Genomic DNA, 22,872 nt, shown 5'->3' with positions numbered 1-22,872 from the left:
TGTGGAGAAGTTAAGGCACGTCAGGAGCCACTGTCAAGATTTTGGGTAGGATGTATTAGGATTTTTAAGAGAGCCTTGAGGAATTCCAAGGCAGTATTAACAGACCAAAGGGAAGTCACTCCCCCTGTCATGAGGAGATAATGAGGAAAAAAAAATAAAGAAAAACCATTTGTCTAAAAACTATCCAGCAGACAGTTGACTATGGTCTCATAGAATCACAGAATGGTTTGAGCTGGAAGGGACTTCAAAGGTTGGTTAGTTCCCACCCCCATGTCATGGGCTGAGACACCTTCCACTAGACCTGATCTGAGCCCCAATAATGAGCTGGTTCCTGGTGGGGATAAGCAGGTCCTGGAATGGAAGATGAGTCATTTCTTTTTTGATTACTTTCATGAAAATGAAGCAGAAGGGAATGGCATTATCCTTTCCTAAGAATAATGTTTATGATAACCTAAGACCTTTAGATGAACCACTCCAAACTCAACAATGCCTTGAGCACTGTTTACTCCAGAAATTCTCCATGAAAGAGATTTTGAGTGAATCATCCTCTGGAACTATCTGACACACAGAGGTCAATTAGGCTCAATTTAGTTCTTTAGGTAAGACTGACATAACATGAGGTGAGATTCAGGCAATGCAAGACAACACCATCCAAGACAATAACATGACAAAACCCCAGATGGGAACGTTGATACAAACTTGATTTCTTAGAAAAAAGTCTTCATCCATTAATCACTTACCATCCATCAGTGCCCCCTGGTAAGTACAAACATCACAGAACAAAATACAGGATAATACTCAAAGTCCAGGTGTTTCTCACAGAGGTCCTTGGCTTGATTGTACTTTTTGAGGACATTAAGCATCATATTTGCTCCTAGAATTGGGCACCAGATTTACTTAGAGGATCCCCTCTCTTCAAGGAACTACAAACAGCTTTGAGATCTGCACTGTGAGATGAGGTAAAACACAGTGCACCTCTAGGAAAGGATAAGGAGTGGCTAAGCTGTTCATACAAACACTGGAGGAGATTAAAGATGAAAGGAAATATTTAGTCACCTTTTGGGAACAGCTGGTGTAAAAATATTTAACAGGCAGGTCTCTTATGCACAGGCAGAGCATTCTAAGCTTAAATAGGCAGGAGCAATATAGTGCAGCTGGCCAGTGTGTGAATACTGTAATAGGAGAATTAAAAGCTTTCCTTCTCATTTGCTCATGCAGCTCAGATGGTAGCTAATCATGTCCTCTAATTTTAACAACAGAATTGGGAAATGTACCAAAAAATGCAGCTTGTAATAAGAACAGAGGTGACAAATTCTGTCCCTGGGACTGAATGACGAAGAGACGATTCACCTGCCTTTTTCTGTAAAACAGCCTTAGCTGTCTTATTCTGTCCAAAAAGACATGTATTTAAGTGGAAGCTTAATCTGAAATCCATTTTGATCATTTCTTTGAGTGCCACCAGAAAAGTAAAAGCTACTCTGACTATTTAATCACCCATTAGAAACCTGTGAGCATTTAAGAGGTCTGTGTAGTAAAGGACCAGGGCACATAGCAGGTTGTATTTTGTAAGGCTATTTAAATTGTAGGGTACCCATCTATTTTTAAACTGGCAGTTAAATGGAAGATATAGTTTTGAGAGTTGCTGGCTCCTAGTTCCCTGTCAGAAATAATTAAACTACATTTTGGGGAGACTGTCGTATGTAGTTTGCTTCACAAGTGTTTTTAACAGCTGGGAGTCTGTATTACAGCTCTTGGGGCCTGGGAATCCAAACCACCTTATATATCCATTATGTATGAATTATACATTCATAACCTGGAACCTGCAAGCTTTTGTGTGCATGGGTGGTAGGAGATGAAACTCAAAATGTTCCCAGGATTCCTGTTCTGGTTTAGCCTAAGATCTGTTTGTTTATACCATGCAGTGCATATCCCTGGCCCACGTGTGCAAGACTGTTCCTTAGCAGCATGTTGTCTGAGAAATACTTCAGTCAAGATGTAAATGTCCCAGAGTGTTTTCCATCCTTTTTCATAGGAGTGACTGCACAGAGGCTCTGCTTTTCAGAACATTATTTTTTTTCTCTCTTCACCATTTTTGAATGCACTCCATTGTCCTAGTTTAACACCTTTAAATAACTCCAGGAACACTTCTGACTGTCACTATTCCTATTATCTCTGGGTTTTTTACCTCTGCCACCAATCTGTAGGCATCTGACCTTTCCATCTTACCTATAGGACACAAGACTGCATATTGTTATGCCCCTGTGTCAGAGCTCACATTTCCCTGTGGATCCATCACTTTCCTTCTTTGTGCCTTGGTTACTTTATCTGAAAGGTGCTGCATCTGAGTCAGGGGAACCCTCGATATCCATACAGGTTTGGGGATGAGGGATTGAGAGCAAACCTGAGGAGAAGGACTTGGGGGTGGATGAAAAGCTGGACATGACCTGGCAATGTGCTCTCACACCCCAGGAAAGTCAGTTGTGCCCTGGGCTGCATCTGAAGCAGAGGGGCCAGCAGGGTGAGGAAGGGGATTCTACCCCTCTCCTCTTGTGAGGCCCCACCTGGAGTGCTGCATCCAGCTCTGGGACCCAGCTGTGGGCATCTCCGAAACAAGAAGAATGTGGACATGATTGAGCAAGTTAGAGGAAGACACAAAGATAATGAGAGGACTGAGGCACCTCTGCTATGGGGATTAATTGAGACAGGGTTGTTCAGCCTGGGGGACAGAAGGCTCTGGGGAGACTTTATTGTGGCCTTTTTATTACTTAAAAGGGACTTACAAGAAAGATGGAGACAGACATTTTAATAGAGCTTGTAGTGATGAGGGATAATTGTCTTAAACTAAAAGAGATTTAGATTAGATATAAAGAACTTTTTTACAAATGGGGAGAACAAGATACAATGAAGGTGTGAAGTGACCAAGGTGGCATCCTGTGGATTGCTTGGTAAACTGGGAGCAAGAAAAATTGCAACTTATTTGATATTCTGAGATCAAAGTTAAACACTTATGAATAAAGAATGTAAACTAATAACTGGAGAAGGGATTGCAGTCCAGAGTAGTCCTATGGTAAAAACCATATGCTGGAAAGCACCAGGGGCTGCAACAATAATTTTTGGAGTTCAGGCTTAAATACCAGTACTCTCAGACTTTGTACTTTCTCAAGCTATTTCTTCTCAGCTTGCTGAAATTTTAGCAGCATAAATCTAGCTTTTGATTTTTCATCTGCTGTTTCCTTTATGCTTTCCAGACTTACAGACTTTTTTAATCAGGTTAGCCAAGGAGAACCAAATTTACTTTTTTTTTTTCTTTTTTTTTTTTTCTTTTTTTTTTTTTTCCCTTTGGTGCATCTTTACTGCTATATTAACCAACTTGCAGGTCCTGTATGTTCATCACCCTGACCAGCCCACACTCCCTTGCAGTGCTGTCTGGCAGTTAGGGAAAAAAAGTAGTAAACACACCTTCAGCAAGTCAATAATTGCCCATCCCTTATGCTCTTATCAGGTACTGTAGTATATTACCTTCCTCACAGCTAGGAGCTGTGAAAATCTGTGTCTCGATGCCAGATGCAGAGTAAATCTTCTGACAGCAACTCATGCCCTTCTTCATCCATGCCTTTGCTGTTTGATAGAGTAATTTCTACTTACTTCCAGTAAACTCTACATTAGACTCTGTTACATCTCAACAGCAAGTGGTGTGTGCACATACTCTGTTTAAGTGCCCAAGGTACCCAAATACTTGTGCAAGTTTGATTCTAAATATAGACAAGTTCTGGAGTGTCTTAAGCCCATTTGAACTCCAGAGTTCTTTCACTAGGAGACTTAAGCATATAGGACTTTTTTTTTTGAGGGGGTTTGGAGACATCCACAATGCTGCAGTAAAAGGAATTTTACTGGAAACTGTTCCACCAACCTAAGCTTTATGGGAAGCAAGGACTAGGTATTGTTCTCATGTCACATTTGAAAAATGAGGTGTTTTCTAGACAGGCAAGGCATTACTGTTGTCCAAAGAGCTCTCTGATCCTTTTCATCAGCAGTCCATTTCATCACAAGAGGCTGAAGACCTCGCAGCTCTCTGCTGTGGTGCACCACTTTGCTCCTGGAGCTGAAGTGAATGTTCTAGCCCTATATCAGAAGCCTATCAAAAGTTTTTGAACACCCCAAGTGTCCTGTAAATGGAGTATTTACTAGCAAAAGACTAAAATCAACTTAAGTACAGCTGAATTTCAGTCAGGTGTGATGTTAATGTAGGCTGAGTAGTTTTGAATATTTTATATGCAGCCAGTGACACAGAGAAAAAATGTGCACTGCAGAGTAACCCTGGTATCCCTTTCTGTGCTTCCAGCCCAGCCCTGCTCAGCATTTCTTCTGGTCACATCTCCATGTCCCCAAAAAGAACTGTGTCCTTACCATGTAAAATCTATAAAATGGCTCAGTGAAGCAGAAGACTTGAGGTCAAAACATTTGGGAATTTAGAAACACCAGACAGAAGTGAGAGAGAAGACCTCAGAGGCTGAAATACTGTGAATTGCCTCTCCTTCAGTTGAGGAAGGGAGAGTGTAGTCAGGGCTTGTGAAAGCTGAAAAGCAGTGGCCAAGTAATGAGACTGGAGAAAAATAGATTCATTTCATTTCATCTGCAGTGCTACACTGCATTAGTATTTGGGCTTTGTTTTTTTTCATTGAAATCAATCCTGTATAGTAATGATGGTAACAGGTACTTTAACACCTGATTCATGGATATGTCTTCTCCATCGAGTCTCTGTTTTTCCAGTCAAATACAGTGTAGATAAAAACACTTCTCCCAAATTCATGACAAGGCTATGCCAGGTTTTAGACAAAAGTCTAGTGCTGGGCAAAAATATTATGTCTGTGTTCTCAGGCCTGCTAGGGCTCAGGGAGATTTGGGAAGGCCATCATCCCTGAAAAGGCAAGGACTTTTAGCTCTTTGCTTTTTGAAGGTAAGTACCAAGATACCTGGCTGGGGCTGTGCTTCCATTAATTCTGATAAAACTTGGGAACAAGCACCATCCTATCACCTCCAGTGTGTGTGGCTTGCAAAAGATGCAGTTTTGCCTGAATGTCTGAGAGGGGATTTTTAATGGGGTGACAGGAGAAGAGGGGCAAAGAAAATGTATAAATTTAGTAGAAAGAAAAATGTCATTTCTTAATTTTAAAGAGGGGAGAAGGATTTTAATGAATCTCATCCCCAGAACCGTGGTTTAAGAAGTAATAAACAGGCTTTGTCAGCATTTAATTTTAGCATCAGCAGTTTATCAGCACATTGTTTCCACACTTAACCAGATTTTAATTAAATGTGACTTCCGTTCTGCTTATTGGAAGAGCCTTCCGTTCAGATCTGAGCATCACAAAAGCTTGAGGAGTGCAAGAGAATTAGAAAGCAAATAGGAGGATCAATCACAGCAGACCCTTGCAATCCATGTCCATCTCTTTTTTGTAATATACTTATTAGATTCTTATTGTCAGGAAGGATTAGTGTTACGAGCTCCAGGAATTCCTTTCATTGCCCCGTAAGGCGAGGTAGTGAAGTGTGTCTGCTTTTCTGAACAATAACACTGTGGATTTTCCCCCTGTCCCTTCTCTCTCCCCCCCATTTCCCCTCCGTGTTGCCTCCTGTCCCACAGAGCTGTGTGCGGCGGACTGCGGCGGGCACGGCGTTTGTGTGGGAGGCAGCTGCCGCTGCGAGGAGGGCTGGATGGGCGCAGCCTGTGATCAGCGAGCCTGTCACCCCCGCTGCAACGAGCACGGCACCTGCCGCGACGGCAAGTGTGAATGCAGCCCGGGCTGGAACGGAGAGCACTGCACTATTGGTAGGGAGACAGAAAACCCGACTCCTTTTCGGGGAATAATTGGTCATCAGGGAGGAGAGAAGGCGCATGCTTAATTGAATATGTGTGAATTAGTGTAGCATGAGCACCTTTGTTCTTGGATTTCAAATTCTGACATCATACATTTTCATGTGGGAACAAGACAAAATGTCCTTTCATTTGTTGGTGACATGGCTATATATATTTTTTATTATCAGACATGGAGTACACCTATGTGGTGTTTGGCAAGCCTTTAAATGTCAGCTAGAAGCTTTTTTTAAAAACATCCCGCTTCACCTCTCTTTGGAGGTCTTTCTGTGGCCTCCAAAACTCCTCTGTACTATGGTGACAGCATTTTTAGAAACATGCATCTGATTTTAAGTTTTCTTTCCTTTTATTTCCCACGTTGTTTGCACTGTCCCTTTGCTTGCCAGAATAAAAGAGGAAACTGCAGTCAGATGATGTCTGGCTGGTATTTAACTCTGTCTTGCTTATCTCTTGTCTTTTCTGCTACCTTTCTAACCATTTCACTTCCCTCTCGCTTTGCTTCTGTATTCCTCATGCACTGGCACTACTCATGAGCTCTTTCTGTCATGTATCTTATTATTGATGTTATTACTACTAAGAAGCCAACAATATGGCTAAATCATGCAAAGAGGTTCAGTTCTCACATTAACCAATTTGCAGCATCATTAAGAACTGTCTTGGCTTCACCTTTTTCCTTTTCTCACTTACCTACTTAATGCATTTTCCCTTCTTTCTTCTTTCTGATTGTCATGCATTCAGCCTCTTCAGTTCCCCTTCCACATATGCTACACACTATAAAATCAGTAACCCTAAACTCTCCAGATACCTTTTATTGTATATTAATAGAAAACTAAATTAGTGAATCCATTTCTGTTCTCCATAATGCCTGTGTGGACCTGAAAACATTCACTTGACTTTAGAAGAATTGTTCCAGAATTAAAATTCTCCTCCAGTCATTTTATTTTAATCAGCTTATTTTAAAGACAAAAAAATTTACCTCTGTGTTACTATCAATATGTCATGATAACTAAAAATCACACTTCATCACAACTAACCACTAGCAATTCCTGGGCAAATATCAGCATAGTTATTGTGGGGATTAGCAGCTTAGTTATATGAGACATCACTTCCTTTGCTTGAGCACCAGGTGCATTTGCACACGCAAAGACAGGAAATGAAGCCTGATCTCAGTATTTTAATTTCAGCATTAGGATAATGGTACAAACCATACCTGTGGCTCAATTCTAGTCATCATTTATTTATGCTAATGTCACCCTATCACATTATGGTCTCCACGTGCATCCCCCTAATGAAAAATATCTAGCTTTTAAAACTTCATCTGTCTCATTATACATTGCATTCTGCTTTCTTGTCAATATCCCTAATATTTTTCATTTCTTTTCCTGAGAAAGGCATTGAAAAACCCACCTTTCTTAAATACTTTAAAATGAAAAGAGACCAGTCCTGTGTATATACAAGTCCTCTGTTTCTATAATATTATTTTATAGCCTTTTATTCAAGCAGTTTGATTTGGAAAACAACCCAGATTCATGAAAGAGTTTAAAAATAAAAAAAAAATTCAGCAAAAGGCCCCAAATCTAGGGGACAGTTTTATATGGAAATTATTTATGCAGGGAAAAAAAAGCCTGATTCATCCCCCTAGTGCCATTTTATTAGTTCTGCTGTAAAACCAAAATGCCATTAGTTCAGTATATGATAATTCTCCACACAGCTGATATGCCTGGGCTGTTTTCAAACAACAAGCTTTTATCTTTCATGGTAATTAAATTTATTTGTAGTATTCCTCGCTCTAAGTATAAATGTTATCATAAGGAAGGCCAGCACTGCAATGCAGTCAGCATTGAGATTTTACTGGTGCACACTCTCATTTTGTGTGCTGGTGCCTTCCTGTTGCAGGTCTGCCTTGGTTTAGGAATCATTTTTTGATTCTTTGAGTGCTGGAGCTGTTTCTTTTCACTTCCCCCCTCCTCATCTCCTTGCATGGTGATTTAGCAACAAATTTGTACATAGTCTCCTGCCTCTGAAGCTGTAAACACTATTTCCTACAGAATATTTCATTGATGAATGTGTAGAATGTAAAGGAGATTTGGCAAAGTTGTAAATACCCAAGAAAATTGAATGGCTTTAGCAAGAGTAATAAGCTAGTTATGTTGGCTCAAATGAAAGGACATTGACTTGGAATTACATTACATATGTGGAAAGCATTCCCCTTGTCCTTGTGTAATTTCCCTGCATGCCAGTTTGTTCTGTTGATGGTAATTCTGTATATGTCTGTGTCATGGCCCGGTTTGCTTTAGCACTGACGAGCATCAAACCCCATTGCTGAAGTGATGCTTGGAAGTATTGCCGTGTGTGCAGGTAACGCAGCAGAAATGGACGATACCAGTAAGGGACACTTCTTCCATTTCCTGTTGAGCATGTGTGAGAGTAAGACATGCTTTTGTTTTGTTGGTCATAGGAGGCTCTTTCTTGTGGTGTTACAGTACTCTGATCCCGGTGAATTAATTTTGTTTGCTCCTACAAAGACTTGTGTCACTGAATGTACTATCTTGATTGCTCTCATTCAGAGATTTCATTAGAGTAACCCCAGTTAATTCCCAGCTAGGAAATTGATGCAGAAGCTTGCATTCATCATCCAAATTCAGCAAATTTAGTGCAGGAGAGTAGAGCAGAAAATTGATTATCTAACTGCAGCAAACCTGAAACCCAGCAGAAGGGTTCAGTCAGTTTGTGAAAGGGGTAAAACACACCATGACAACAGTGTCAGTGCCAGACTCCTGTGGTAGGTTCTCCAGCATGTTCCAAATTCACCAGTCGTTAGAAACATTGCAGGAATTCAAGTTTCTTCTGTTCTGGCCCAAACTACAGCCAGGGATCATGGTGGGTTTTAGGAGCATTGAGTTTAAAGATGAAATAAACCCTTATACTGTGAGCTCTGAAAAGCCAAATTACAGCTCAGCTCTGTAGTTGGCTGCTCTAAGGGTTTGCCTCGCAGGAAGCAGCACAGAAAATTTCCCAGGTTTAATAAAGAATCATAGAATCACAGAATTGTTTGGACCTTAAAGATCATCTAGTTCCAACCTTGCTGACATGGATAGGGAGCCTTTCACTTGACCGGGTTGCTCCAATCTCCAGTGTTGTCTTAAATACTTCCAAGGATGAGGTATCCACAGTTTTCTGGGCAACCTGTGCCAGTGCTTCACCACCCTTACAGTAAAAAATTTCTTCCTAATACCCAATCTGAACCTGTCCTCCTTCAGCTTAAGGCTGTTCTCCCCTGTTCTATGATTACAAGCGCTTGTGAAAACTCCCTATCCAGCTTGTATGAGTCATACAGGGTTATTTAGAAAAATAATGGCAGAGGGAGCTTCCCTAGATATTAGAGTCAGGATATTCACTATCTTTGAACAGTGTGGACACAAACCAAAGCCACCTCTGGAAGTTCAGTTGCTGGAGCTAAATACTCCAGAGTCTCTGGAGACCTGAGGGACCAGCAGCTAGCTCTCCAAACACTCCACAGCCTACCTAGCAGGATTTCAAAGCACCCCAGTGCCTAATCCCCACTGATCTCCGCAAAAGCCGCGTGTTTAACTCCTTTCAGAAATCTGGTCCTGGCACGCATGGGTGTGTATGCAATAACAATGCCCAGACAGACAGGCAGACAGCCTGTCCCACGCCGGCTTCTGCTTACAGCACCATCAGCCTGGGGTTTGTTTTACACAGCAAAACTCTGATTTTTGAGAAATCTGCCCCTTTAAGTTTGCCTTTCATCAGTCGTCTTGCATAAATAATCACACATGTTCCGAATAGCTGAGGTTGTAATCAGTGCCTCTCCGTTTCTGCTGGAGCAGCTGGAATCCAGACAAGGCACATTACAGGTGGATCCTGGTCTGTTCCTCAGCTTTCTAACACATCACTTATGTCCTTTGAATCCATAAAGCAGCTCAGTCCCAAGACAAAAACAAGCCTACCAGTTTCTAGGGAAGGTTCTTGCTGTCTTGTAGATGTGGTGCTTAGAGACAGGGTTTAATGGTGGACCTGGAAGTACTGAGTTAGTGGTTGTACTCGATGATCTTAGAGGTCTCTTCCAACTTTAGTGATTCTGTGATTCTACCCTCTGCCCAACAGTCAGTGCTCAAGTGCATCCACAGCAGAAGCTGAGCTGTGTGTGACCCTCTGGCACTCATCCTGCCCAGTTGAGATGGGTACCTTTGGGCAAGAGAAGACCATAGTTACAGCAGTCATTGGAAAATATGCACTTGCTGCATTGTTCTGACATGATCTTTAATCAATCTGAAGGTAATCTGACCTTAAATAGTTTGGCATATTTGCCAGTAAATATTAAGCACAGATGAACTTCAAAGACAGTGTTTTCCCTGACCCTGTAGCATAAACTTCTTATGCTGTCCCTGGTTCAGGAATGGATGTTTACTTTTTCCTCTCCTTCACATTTGTGTGATCTCAGTTTAACTCCAGTGATTTCCCTGAGGCTCTGTCCACTTTACCTCATAGGAAAGATAAAGGGAAAAAGAATATTTGGGAAATTAAGAAGGAGAGCGTACTGGGAAACAAGTCCTTCTCAAGGACGTGCCTGCAGGATCTCTCACTTCTCTCTTCCTTTCCTCCCTCTCTGTGAGCCAAAGAAATACCACCCCTTATCGTTCTCATTGTGTTTCAGACAAAGCAAACCAAGTTAGCTCAGACTGGTGAAACAAGAGGGCTTTCACTCTGAGAAATGGTCACAGGAGCAGTTCTGAAGTGGCATCCAGAGTAGGGTGGTGACATGGAGTTGTGTGTAGTGGTGCCTTTTGGTGCAGAGGATATCTTAGAAAAGTAGCTTTTCTTCTGAACTCCTTCATAATTTCTCAGGATGTTTCACATGCCCACATGGTTTCCAAAGGAGTTTCTGTCAGGAATAAGATGATATTTAATGCCAGAAGTATAGCCTGTATGAGTTTAGAAAAAAAAAAAAAAGATTCCTTCTACTCCCATAGGAAGCCCCATTATTTTTCAAATTACAAGAAAACATTGATACATTACAAGAAATGGCTGGCATTGGCAGCTGCCTTCACTGCCATCAGCTGCACAGTGACTGCCTGAGTTAACAGGTTGGGCAGCTGTGGATGTCAAAATCCAGAGATAAATTCCTAGGCTTCAGCCACCATCCAAGCAGATGGTGATTCTGTGCTTCCTGCATCACTCCCATCACATCAACGTGATTAATTCACCTCTTTGCCAAGCCTCATAATCCCCCACACTAGGTGAGCCCTCCCAGCCCTCTACTCTTATTGACAATAGTTCCTAGACAGATCTATTACATTCACAAGATGGAAAAATAATTCCTGCACCGGACATGGTCTCCCCGGTGGACAGTGTGCCTGAATGAACCTGAAACAAAAACTTCTTCAAAAAGAACCAGGACACAACTGAGACAGAGATTGCAGGGAGCAGGCAAGAGAAAAGGGAAATAATGTTTAAGTAGGTATTTAAACAGAGAAATGCAAGGCTCAGAGCCTCTCTTTTATTAATAAAAACCAGCTGGTGTGAGGACAGAGAGTGCCGCCTGCTGGCATGCGCCACAGGTCTCTGAGGCAGGACGTCTTTGCCACCAGCCTTCTGCTTGACACCAGGAAATCAATAAGAAGGTGGTTTTCCAAATCAGTGTTCCATGGGAATTGGGTACATGACTGCTCCCATGACATCTGTAACTTTCTTTTTTGCTTTTTCTTTAGCCCTCCTTGAAATGAAATATATTTGCCTATCTGGTAGAGTTGCCATGAGGTTAATTTAATATTTGTAAAGTAATTTGATCTGGGGCTAGAAAACACTGCATAAATGCAGTGTATTACTATTAGAAAGATCCAGTGAAAAGCCTCTACCAGTCTGGTAAGGTCACAGAACTGTGCCTTTTTGTGTGGAAAAATATAAGACAATCAGGTAAGGTGGAGGACTTTCAAATGTCTCTGCTTTCCTGATGAAATGTAAAGCAGTAAAGTGGAGGGAGACTTGGAGATGAGCAGAGCATTATCCTGATATACATATATATATACATATACATATATACCTATATATATATAAAAACACATAACTCTATATATAGAACTTTCCTGTTTTGCTTCCTGATCTTAATGAGCAAAGATTACTGAATGCCTTAACACAGCCTTCTCAAGCCATTTGACTGAGGAGTCCTGTGCCCCACCCTTCTTCCTTTTTTCTCTCCTCATAATCAAGGTTTTTCTTTTCATATCACAGCGAACTCTCCTTTGCCTTTCTAGCACCTGCACAGTCTCGTAGTAAGCCGCAATGCACTTATTCAATCCTACCTTAAATGTCCTGTCTTTTATCTCCCAAGCTCACTATCTGGATAAGGTAGTGAAAGGTATGCTCTTCCTTCCTATTTTTCCTATTGTCTTTGTGTTTCTTTTTTAAAAATGCACCGTGAACATGCTGTGTTGAGGTTGCATCTCTTCCTCATTGTCACCAGAGTAGTCCCTAATGTCTGGAAGGGTGAACTTTCCAGTCATTTAGGTAGGAAATACCTCTGTAAGTGCTGTGACCCTGTGTTAACATTGTATCAGTGTTCCTACCCATTCCCTCGTCCCTGCCCTCCCTTCCAAATCACCTCTCATCCTCACCCTTCCTACTCAGGTAAGGCAAGTCAGGAGAAAACAAGTGTCTGTGAATACAGCAGGAGCCCTGTACAGTGATGTGTTTTAATTAAATGTCTATGGTCCATTTTGTAACACAGGTGAGTGCACTTTCTGTGTGGAGCCTTCATGTTTTGATCCACAACTGACAACTCTTACATGGGAGCTTTAACTAATTATATATTGGAGTTATTTTTCCTAATCCAAAAATGTTATGATCTCAAATCCCCTGATTGCATAAATCGGCAAAATCTGTAGAAATTAGTGATGTTTCATTAGTGTACACTACAACCTTATGCTCCTGTTTGTAAATGTAATGCAAATCTAAGACCCAATCTAACCCAAATCTAAGGTCTTTCTTCAGCAAAGAAGAAAAAGATTTGAACTGTTAGAGAACAGAAATCATCTGCTGAAAAAAAAAAAAATCGCAGTTATTTATTAATCAGAACAATGAGCTAAATTACTTTAGGACTTTTTAATAGAAACAGACAGCTCCACAATGCACTTAGCCTTTGAAAAATGTTGAAATAGCATACATATGGTTAAATACAAGAGTCTGACAGTAAATATGATTGAGTTGGACTTAAATATTTTTCTGGATGGCTGATTTGACACTAACAGCAACACAGTGTTGACACCATGCAAGCATCATATGTTTGCTGGTTAAACAAACCAAAAAATCTGGTTGAACAAATCAATTTTTTTCTGCAGTAATATCCTTCTTTTCAGGTTTTGAGCAATGAAAAATAACAGGTGTGAGAGGCTGAGGATGTAGAGCAGATATGCTCAAATATTGACCCCGTGTACAGTTAAAATGAAGTGTTTGCTGCATAGAGTTTGTGTGGTGTGACACAAAACATGGTTCCCCTACTGACTTCACTTCTCTGGGTGAATTTACAATTCAATGTTTTTCTTTTTTTTTTTTCTATTGAAGATTAAAGGCAGATTCAGGAACAATTGCAAATAGGAAAAATGTTTGAACAGGCAAATATTAATGATGAGGAAATGTCCATAGTTTAAAGACTTCCATCTTCAGTGTAATGCAGCAACTGGTAGCTGTCCTTGGACCCTTCTTTATAGATCAGTCAATTGTACAGTGGTAGTTAGCTTTCTCTCTTTGCTCAACACCAAAAAATCCCCCATGCTTGCCTTTATTTAAATTACATGGAAAAAGTACATTCTCTTTCTTAGATAAGGAAAAGTAATTTATTGTGCCCTAATGAAGTCATCATGGTGGCTTCCTCAGAGGAAGATCTGGGCCATGTCTAGGGAGTGTGATCAGAACCTACTGTTAATGTTCCACATCTCAGTGTTCTGCATTTCAAAATTCCAGGACTCCTCCTTTTCGTCTCAATGTGTATTGGAGAATGTTGCATCAAAAAGTAGAAGATAAGCATTGAGGGGATAGAAGAGATGAAAAATCAACCTGCATAACCTGGCAAAGAACCTTCAATACTGATTTGCCCAACCAGTGCCCCAGTTTTTTTTAACTAAGTCTTCTGTAGCTGTGGTTTTTCCTCTAGGTAGCTTTTTGACTCACCTTTATGCCCAGTGATAAAGACACATTATATTTAGTGAGTGTTTCAGTGGGTAACAGGTTAAGCAACATATTAAGAATAAAAGATCGTCTCTTGCTATGCATGGCTGCTTTTGGAAAGATTAGCAATAGCTAAAACATTAAAAGTACATGGTTTTTTACTTGGCTAACTGCACAGTGTGCATTTTTCAAAACTAAATTACTCATGCCCTTTTGGCTTTCTTAATTATTAACATCTTTCTGGTTGAAATCCTTTCCCAGTAATCCTCTGCTGTCAAAGGGTGAGCCTGATTTACTGCTGAGTCTTTCCTACAGCTCTACAATAAAGCAGTCAGTCAGAGAAGATGTAGAATTGATCCTAAATGGGAGGGCAAGTTTCAATAGCAAACATCAGCATAATTAAACCAAGAAACTCTAACTAGACTCAGAGTAGAATCTTCTAAACTAAGGCCTAATTAACACTGGTAATGCTTAAAATGAGAAGATGTGCCTATTATTTTAATAATAATTAAAAGAGGTGCTGATTTTAGGGAGAGTTTCTCCATACAGAATATCGTTGGATCTGATGGTACATCAGTGTAATTAATTTTTATTACTGAATATCAATTCCTACTCTTCAAAAATAACGATTTATCACATTAACACTGTAATGGTGCATATATAAACAGCTAATTTGAATTTTAAAGTTTCTGAACAATATTAGAATTCAGGGGTAGCTGCAAGGGCTGCTCCTGAAGCATAAGAGCAAATGAGAAGCCAAGGTCTGACCACAGCCAGTTCCCTCATTTGTACAGTTACAAATGTAGGAGCTCTGGTCAATATCTTCTTAACCTTCCTATTAGAGAACACATCTGATTAAGGATTTCTGGATTCCCATCTCCACAGAATATCATGGTGGTAGTTTCAGTATTGAGTTGGTTTTGGGCACATCACCAAGCTTCCATAGTTTGCAAGGATCAGCTGATGCTTTGCTCCTCACCTTTAGTCCCAGAGCAGCTTCTGCAGGTCTCATAGCAGTTGTTGCTCTCTCAAGCTTCAGGCATTTGCATCTTCACATGTTGCATTCAGCCATGTCCTACTTTTCCCAGAGCTCAGCTGCTGTCTGTGGCACTTGGTAAGAGCATCCATTGCTTCTTTCCTACTGACAAGGAATGAAAGATAATAAATAGCCTTTCTTTCTAAGTCTTATTTAGAGTGGCAGTGAGGTTTCCCTTGAAGAAAAATACCAGTAAATGTTGCTTATAATTGGACTAATTAGAGAAGGCTTTAACTGTACAGATCATTAACAGCAAATTATTTTACTAACAGTCTTTAAAATTGCAGGATAACTTCTGGGGACAGTCTCTTGACTCTGATGATCTTTTCTTATCTGTTTCAAAATTAACCCACTTTTTATATTGCTTCCCTGGTCTGTTCTCTCACTTGCATGGCAGACCTGACATCTTTATGAATGCCCTCCAGAATCTTTCAGTAGCACTTACACATGCTTAAGTTTGAAACTCACATAAACTCCCCTTTTTCTCAAAAAGTTCTGTTCATGTATTTAATTCTCTTAATCACCCAAGTACAGTTAACACCACAAACAGGAATAATGCATCATTGGTGACTTCTAGCTATGAGAAATCAGAGGTGAAAGATTATGTGGTGTAAATCTCTGAGGATTAAGCCATCCCACTGTGGTGACATTCAGAAGCAATTCAGAAACAAGATGATCTCTTTGCTTTATTCCCCAGCATGGGGGAAAGGAAAGGATAAAGTTTATTTTGTATCATCTTTTCATCGAGTGCTTTGAAGTACATTGTTTGTGGAATGAGGAAAATTGTGCCATCCTATCTGTGTAGTGTAGGTGATGGTCAAGTCTCTGCAATGAACCAGTTCAGAAATGGTAGTACCTATAGGTCCATTCTCTTGGATATATTGGTTTGCTCATCTCTGTTGTCCCCTACCTTCCTGAAGGCTCAAGTCCTCTGGCAGATGCTGTTTAATTTTTTTCCCCTATTAATGGTTTACTTTCTCTATGCATCCTAAAAGTATCTGCTCTCCTACCAAACTATGATACTGGAGGGATTACAGTTTAATCCTCACAGAACTGAAATTTTAATGAATCTTGTAATGTAATGGTAAACATCAGAAGAATTCTGTGTTCCTATAACTGTGAAGAACCATTTCTGTCATCAGGAAACAGTTCTTTATGGCTCCTTGGAAGAGCTTTATCTACTGGGGACCAGAGATTACGTTCTCCTTTGTGGGAAAGAACAAACTTACTTTCTAGACTTAAAGGGTGCCAAGACAGTGGAGTATAAAATTGCAGGTAGGAATTACCCTACTTTAGGTACAGATGCTTCTCTCTCATCTGGGCACCCTGGATCCCCATAGTACTCAAGAAGAGGAATAGATATTTTGGGAAGGCATAATTTATGAGGTACTTGCTCTCATCTCTATCTCCCCTCCTGACCAATGCTTTTCCTCTACTTGTCCTCTTTCTGAAATGCTTGATTTATTTTCTCTGGTCCAGATCAAGAAGATTTCAGAGTAAATCCTGAAAGTCCATTCAAATACTCTCAAATACTTTTATATAGACAATAAATTGCACACAAAAATCAGACACATAGGATTGAAAGGGGTCTCCTCAGTTAAAGTCTAGTCTTCTGCTGGCAAGGGCAACCACAATGTGTAAAACTTTATATAAATTTACCAAGCTCTATGGATAAGTAACTGAAGAATATTCTCTTTAACATTCCCACAGGGAGTCTGCTCCAGAACTTCATTCCTCTGATCCTTGCAAATTATTTTTTTCCTAATTTCCAGCCAGAATTTATTCATACTTGGTTTATGACCATTTGTTCTCGTGCCAGCATTATTCTCTTTACCTTAAATAGTTTTTAAAAAGTTTTCCCTTCTCAATGTTTATGTGCTTCATGAACTTTTGGGAAAAAAATCATAGTGTTTTCAGCCACAGTGGTCCAAGGAGAGACAAATCAAGCTCTTCCCATTTCCCCAGATGCCAAAGGTGCCTCATCCAAAATATATAATCTGTTTTCTTCCACTCCAAATTCCCTTTTTCCTAAGCCTGGGAGAGTAAAGCACATGCAGTTCTGTATGAGCTCCTCATTTTTATGGCTAAATTAGTTTTCCCTTACATTTCCTGGGCACTTCTGAACATGAGACAAGATCATGATGTCTTCAGCTTTATTCGAGTCTCTCTGGTTCTCACTTCACTTCTATCCAGGTCAACACTACAGCACCTTTGTTCTGCCCAGTCTCTGCAACTGTAGGATAGAAGAGAACTTCTTAGCAAAAGCTTTAAAGAGTCTGAGGAGCAAGAGGTGAGCTCAATGGAGCCATCCAATATACACATAAAGCAAGATTTCTTCAGAGGCTTATCATCTAGACAAATTAAAGCAATGGCACAGTTGCCCCCAGTTGCCCAGGGAAGCTGTGGATACCCCATCACTTGAAGTGGTCAGGGCCAGACTGGATGGGGCTTTGAGCTGCCTAGTCTAGTAGAAGGTGCCCCTGGCCATAGTGAGGAGATTGGAACTGGATGACCTTTAAGGTCCATTCCAACCCAAACTATTCTAGGATTCTATGATTTTTAGAGAGGGGAAAAAATTCTTTTCTCTGCTGTCAGGATGGTCCCATCCAAACTGGATTTATCTACTCCAAAATAAGACTACCTAGCTAGCCAAGTAATTTTCAGAGGTTATTTACTGCACTTCTTCCTCTTTTGTTCTCAAATATCTGAATGCTTTCAGCTTGAAAGTAAGTAAGGAATGAAAGTAAGTAAAGGAATCAAACATATAAATTAGCTGCAGCATGGAAAAAATCTGGTTAAATGGTTAAAAGTTTGGCACTGTTGTAAATTACTGAAGACAGGATATTAAAATGAAGAATTTCAAGTAGCCTTGCCTATAAATAGCTCTTCTGTAGTATATAAATACCAAAATACACAACAGCATGCTCACATATACACACGTACATTATTTGTCGATTTCCAGAATACACATTTTAAAAGACTGAAATGCAACAGATTTGTCTGTAAATAAAAAATATATTTAAGATCCTTCTAAAGGACTTTTTCTTACCACATTTGCTCCTTTTTCCATTTGGCCCCCATAAATCAGTGACCTGTTAAAAAAAATAGTCCTAAAAAATGTTTGGTTTTTTCTGTTCACTGGGAAAGGTTCTGTGAATTTTAAAAGCTCCCTGTGAAACAGTTTTTTTTCTTTTAAAGGCATTTCTAAGTCCCATTTCCCTGGTGCAGGACACACTATGACATGGGATGTTCTAGATGAGGTCCCAGCTCTACCCTGGGGAGACCCTTGTACATTATTTGGTCAAAACAGGTGTTGAGACAACACACACCTCCTCACTGTCCTTTGGCACAGGATAGGTCTGTGTTGTTCACACAGGTTCACAGTCCTGTCTTGCAAAGCTGAGGGCCTTAAGCAACTTAGACTATATGGCAGGATAGCACTAGCACATATAAACAGAGAAATCATTAAAACAGGGCTTAGGAAGACTGAATCGTTTCCCTGGTGTAATCAGTCCTGCTGAGTGACCTTCACAGGCACTTCAGTCCCTTGTACTTCTGTTTCCTAAGCTGTTAAGTGTCTCTTACACTTCTGACAGCTTGGTGGTAAAGATTTTTGGGCTCCACAGGTAAAAAAGCCCCCAGAAGGGTTTAAGCTAAGCAGCCTCCCTCACATCACTGCTTACTGGGGAAATTACTCTGCTGTTTTCTTGAAGGGGTAGAGTGGGGGGGGGAAGTGCAAAAATCTCAGCAGGAGGCCATCACATGAGAAAATCAAACCCTAGTGAGCAGACTGGGAGGTTGGCATTCATCCTCCCCAAGGAAATTTTGTCACCTAAAAAATGCCTGCGTCTGTGCTGGGCTCTCTCTAGTCACTGGGGAGAAATGGATGTTTCCAAAGCATGCTTCAGCTCATCACCATGAGCATCAAACTCACATGAGGAGACTTCTGTCTTGGGACAGTCTGTTTCTCTGCTGACTACAGAGAGTTGAAGGCATTTCAGTTATAGATTAATTTGAACCGGATGAGATGAATCCCTCCCAAAATTACTACAGTAATACAGAAACTGTGTATCTTCCAAATATTTTCTGCCTTTGCCTTTCCATATGTTTTGAATGCTTACCAGTCAGAGATCTCAGTATCACTGAAAGCCAGCTGCTTTATCCTGCTGGGTGTTGGGAACTTTAACCCCAAATGCTACTTAGGTAACCCCAAGTACTAGTCTTACATGGCAAATGTTTTGAGAGGCTCAGAGGGCAATGTGCTGCCTTGCTTTCATAATCAATAAAGCAGTAATATTTCAGTGCCCCCTGAAACTCACCATTCCCTCAGTGCAGTGAGTGAGGTTGTGCTGTGAGGACCTCCTGGGACAGCCAGAAGCAGCTGCCCATTGAGTGGTCACCACCATCCTGACACCAAAGCAAAGTTCATTCGAAGTGGGAAGACACCGAGTGGGAGTGGAGAAATGAACTGAAGGCAAAGGGAAAAGGCTGTTTAATGAGACCCTTTCCAGGCTGTGAGGCTTTGTGTTTTGAGTGTGTTTGAATGTGTGGCTGTTTGCCTTGCAGAGGGATGCCCTGGCTTGTGCAATGGCAATGGCAGATGCACTCTGGACATGAACGGCTGGCACTGCGTCTGCCAGCTGGGCTGGAGAGGAGCAGGCTGTGATACTTCCATGGAGACGGCATGCGGCGATGGCAAAGACAACGATGGAGGTAGGACACGAGCACATGTGATGTGTCAGGCTTCACAGAGCCTATAAACCTCTCACAGTGAACAGTCATCTGGGCTTGATTCTGCAGGGCAGATTGTTTTTTGACAGCTGGTGGAGAACAGACAGCGAAATCTGCCAGGCTGACTCAGCCAGAGTGGATTTGAATTCAAATTGAATGGGTTTGGATCTGGGGTGCCAGGGCTGAAGAGGGACCATTTGTTTATCTTCAAATCAAGTCCTAAAGCAGAGAGCAGGCAGAGGCTGTGCACCTGTCCAATCCCTCCACCCCAGCCGAGTGGCTCAGCAGTGACACGATGGCACCACCTCAGGCAGCGAACATCCCTGACTGTCCAAACTTTGCCCTCGCTGCCTGAGGCTTTCATCAAGGGTCTCCAGTCGGTCACTACTGACTTTAGATGAATATTTTGCAGAAACTTAGAGGCTTGGGTGACTGATCCCCATGCCCACAAGCCATCCAATCCCTCTCAAACCATGTTTTATTGATTACTGTTCCATATGTAATGATGTCAGGCATGTGAATAATAGCTCTATGTAATGCAAACTTAATATTCAGAGTTATCTCATTACAAAGGAAACCGTGGTGCAGTGTGAAGGTTTGAATTAGAGAGCAGGAGATGAGATATTAAATTTAAGGCATAAGGGAGACTGTATAATTTGTTTTGTTGTCACTCAGCAAAAGGCCTTGTAAACCACAAGTCTGGGCCAGGACCCAGACTCTGAAGTGGAGACTGCATTTTGCAAGCCTCTGTTTTATCATATTCACAAGAACAGTATAGCTAAAAAAAAAATAATAGCCAAGCCAAGTCTGTGATTATCTGCTTCACAGCAATTGCGATTCTGATTGAATATTTAAAATACTTCTGCACATCTGGCATGGCAAATGGACCAAATTAGCCCTTTAGAAAAGATGGAAAAATTGGGGAACCATACAAAGAGTACACGCTGTAAAACAAAGGTGGCTTTTTACCTCATAGCAAACTGAATATCACTATACTTGTACAGCTGACACAGGGCAGCAATAAAGGTCATCACATCAGATGTGTAAAAGTATGGTAAATAGACCCAAGGATAGTCCCAGTTTCCATGGAAAAAAATAACCAGAAAAGCTTTGTGAAGTTTTTATAAAAAGCGAGAAAGAAAGAGTAATCCAGCCTAACATAAAATGTAAATCACAACTGTATGATGTCACAAAGAGCAGGACCAGACCCTGAGAATCTCTTTATTTCTCCTGATTCAAGGGTTAACCTTTTTTACCTTTTAACCTTTTAATGAGCTGCCTTTCAAGCCTGCAGGACAGCAGATGTGGTTGGGAGAGACAAAAGGCATTGACAGGTTTACAAGTTAGTGCACATCAACTATTAACTGGCATTTGGTGAACTTGTGTGCAGCAGTGGTGTGCACAGCAAGAACAGAACAACTGGTAAGTTGGAACTTACTGCCTTGTGACAGCTTATTCATGTGTCAGAGCCCACAAACAGGTGTTGACTTTACTCTTGGTGCACTCAAAAAAAAGTATGTACATAGTGTGTAATATAGATTACAGATAATCTGTCATACACTGTGCCTTTGATTTGGCTATGTTACTGCAAAGGGCTCTCCTCAGCTGGGAAGTGAAATAGTGGAATACATTTACTCTATTAACTTATTTTTATATGTTTTAGTGGGTTATTTGTATTTGTGAGCTCAAGTATAGAATTTCAACCCCTGAGATATAGGAGCTTCAGCAGTGGTGAGGTACTCTGTCCCAGTCTGGGGTTCCTCCTTTGCCCCGAGATCACCCCAGAGGGACACGAAGGTGGTTTAAAACCTGGTTTTCCCCGAAGCTGACGAAGAGAGACTGCCGGAGACAGTTTTCTCTTTTTTCAAGGACAGTTTATTGTTTCTTATCTCTGGGACCTTTTGCCTGGCCAGCAGCGGTCTGCTCAGCCTGGCATCCATGGTGGAATCTGCCTGGTCAAGGCAGGGCTTATCTTATATAGTTAGTACTACGTATTACATGTTTACAAAATTTTACCAATACAATACAATTTTATTAAATGGTCCAGCCCTGACCCCAACCAATCCAAGAGGCCAACGTGTCACCCAACATGGATGACATGGAGAAGAAGGAGGAAAAGGTGTCCACCCCCCAAATTCTCCATCTTGCCCACGTGTCCCTTATCATAAACATTCAAGAAAACCTATTTATCTATGTTCTAACATTCTAATTTACACTCTACTCATCATTATTTTCTGTGTCTCTTCTCTCAATGTTGGCAGATTCCCCAAGGAGCCAAATCCAGCCCCTGCAGCTCCTGGGCAGCACTCAGGGGTCTCTGAGGGGTCTGCCAGGGGGGTTTTTGCACCCCCAAAGGAGCCAGGGAAAAACCCTGGACTCCCACAGTACTCCTGCTTTGAAGCCTTAGTCCTTTTTTTGGCACAAGAATTGAAAGATGGTATAAGGACCCATAAAGAAAGGCTGATGCTCTGCCTGTTTGCTAGATGTTACACTGATTTCTACAGCAAGTTTGTAGACTATCATAGCATAATTTAGGTTGGAAGGGACTTCCAGCAGTTTTCAGTTCAACCTCCTGTTCAAGGAAATACTGATTACATCAGGTTGAACACCTCCAAGGGTGGAAATCCCACCTCTGGACAACCTGCTCTAGTGTATGACCATCCTTATAGTAAATGTTTTTCTCATTGAATCTAATCATAATTTTCTCCATGCTAAATTGTTTGTTGCCTTTTGTCCAACACCATCTGAGAGTACCCCAACTGGCTTCTGGTTTCCCTTTCACAACAGCTTGGGTGTCTGGTAGAGTATATATGTATTTCATGTGTGACAGTTCCCATTGGATTGCTCAGATATCTAAGAGCAATTCAAATCACACTAAGCATCTGTGTTCAGCAGAACTGAGTCCATTCACCACAAATATTATACCTTGGGAAGCTGCTGTGCTTTGAAGAGCACCAAAGAGATGCATGCCTGAAGCCTCTCCAAAAAACATATAGTGTGTGGATCAGCACTGTGGTTTCTCCCTCTTTTGGGATTCTATCACATACAC

The 22,872-nt window shown here is 41.1% G+C and overlaps 1 protein-coding gene across 4 annotated transcripts in view; it reads left to right on the top strand.

Annotated features, from left to right (window-relative positions):
* TENM4 (teneurin transmembrane protein 4) overlaps nucleotides 1-22,872 on the top strand; it is a 587,508-nt gene that overhangs the window by 460,629 nt on the left and 104,007 nt on the right. For all 4 annotated transcript variants that reach the window (XM_079300958.1, XM_079300961.1, XM_079300960.1 and 1 more), the window contains 2 exons: nucleotides 5,642-5,827; nucleotides 19,659-19,805. In XM_079300958.1, coding sequence (XP_079157084.1) covers nucleotides 5,642-5,827; nucleotides 19,659-19,805 — 333 coding nt within the window. The remainder of the gene's footprint in view (nucleotides 1-5,641; nucleotides 5,828-19,658; nucleotides 19,806-22,872) is intronic.

This window comes from Erithacus rubecula (genome assembly GCF_903797595.1).
Source record: "Erithacus rubecula genome assembly, chromosome: 1".
Lineage (NCBI taxonomy): Eukaryota > Metazoa > Chordata > Aves > Passeriformes > Muscicapidae > Erithacus > Erithacus rubecula.
The sequence above is the reverse complement of the archived record's forward strand: the minus strand, read 5'-3'. Positions and strand labels throughout refer to the sequence as shown.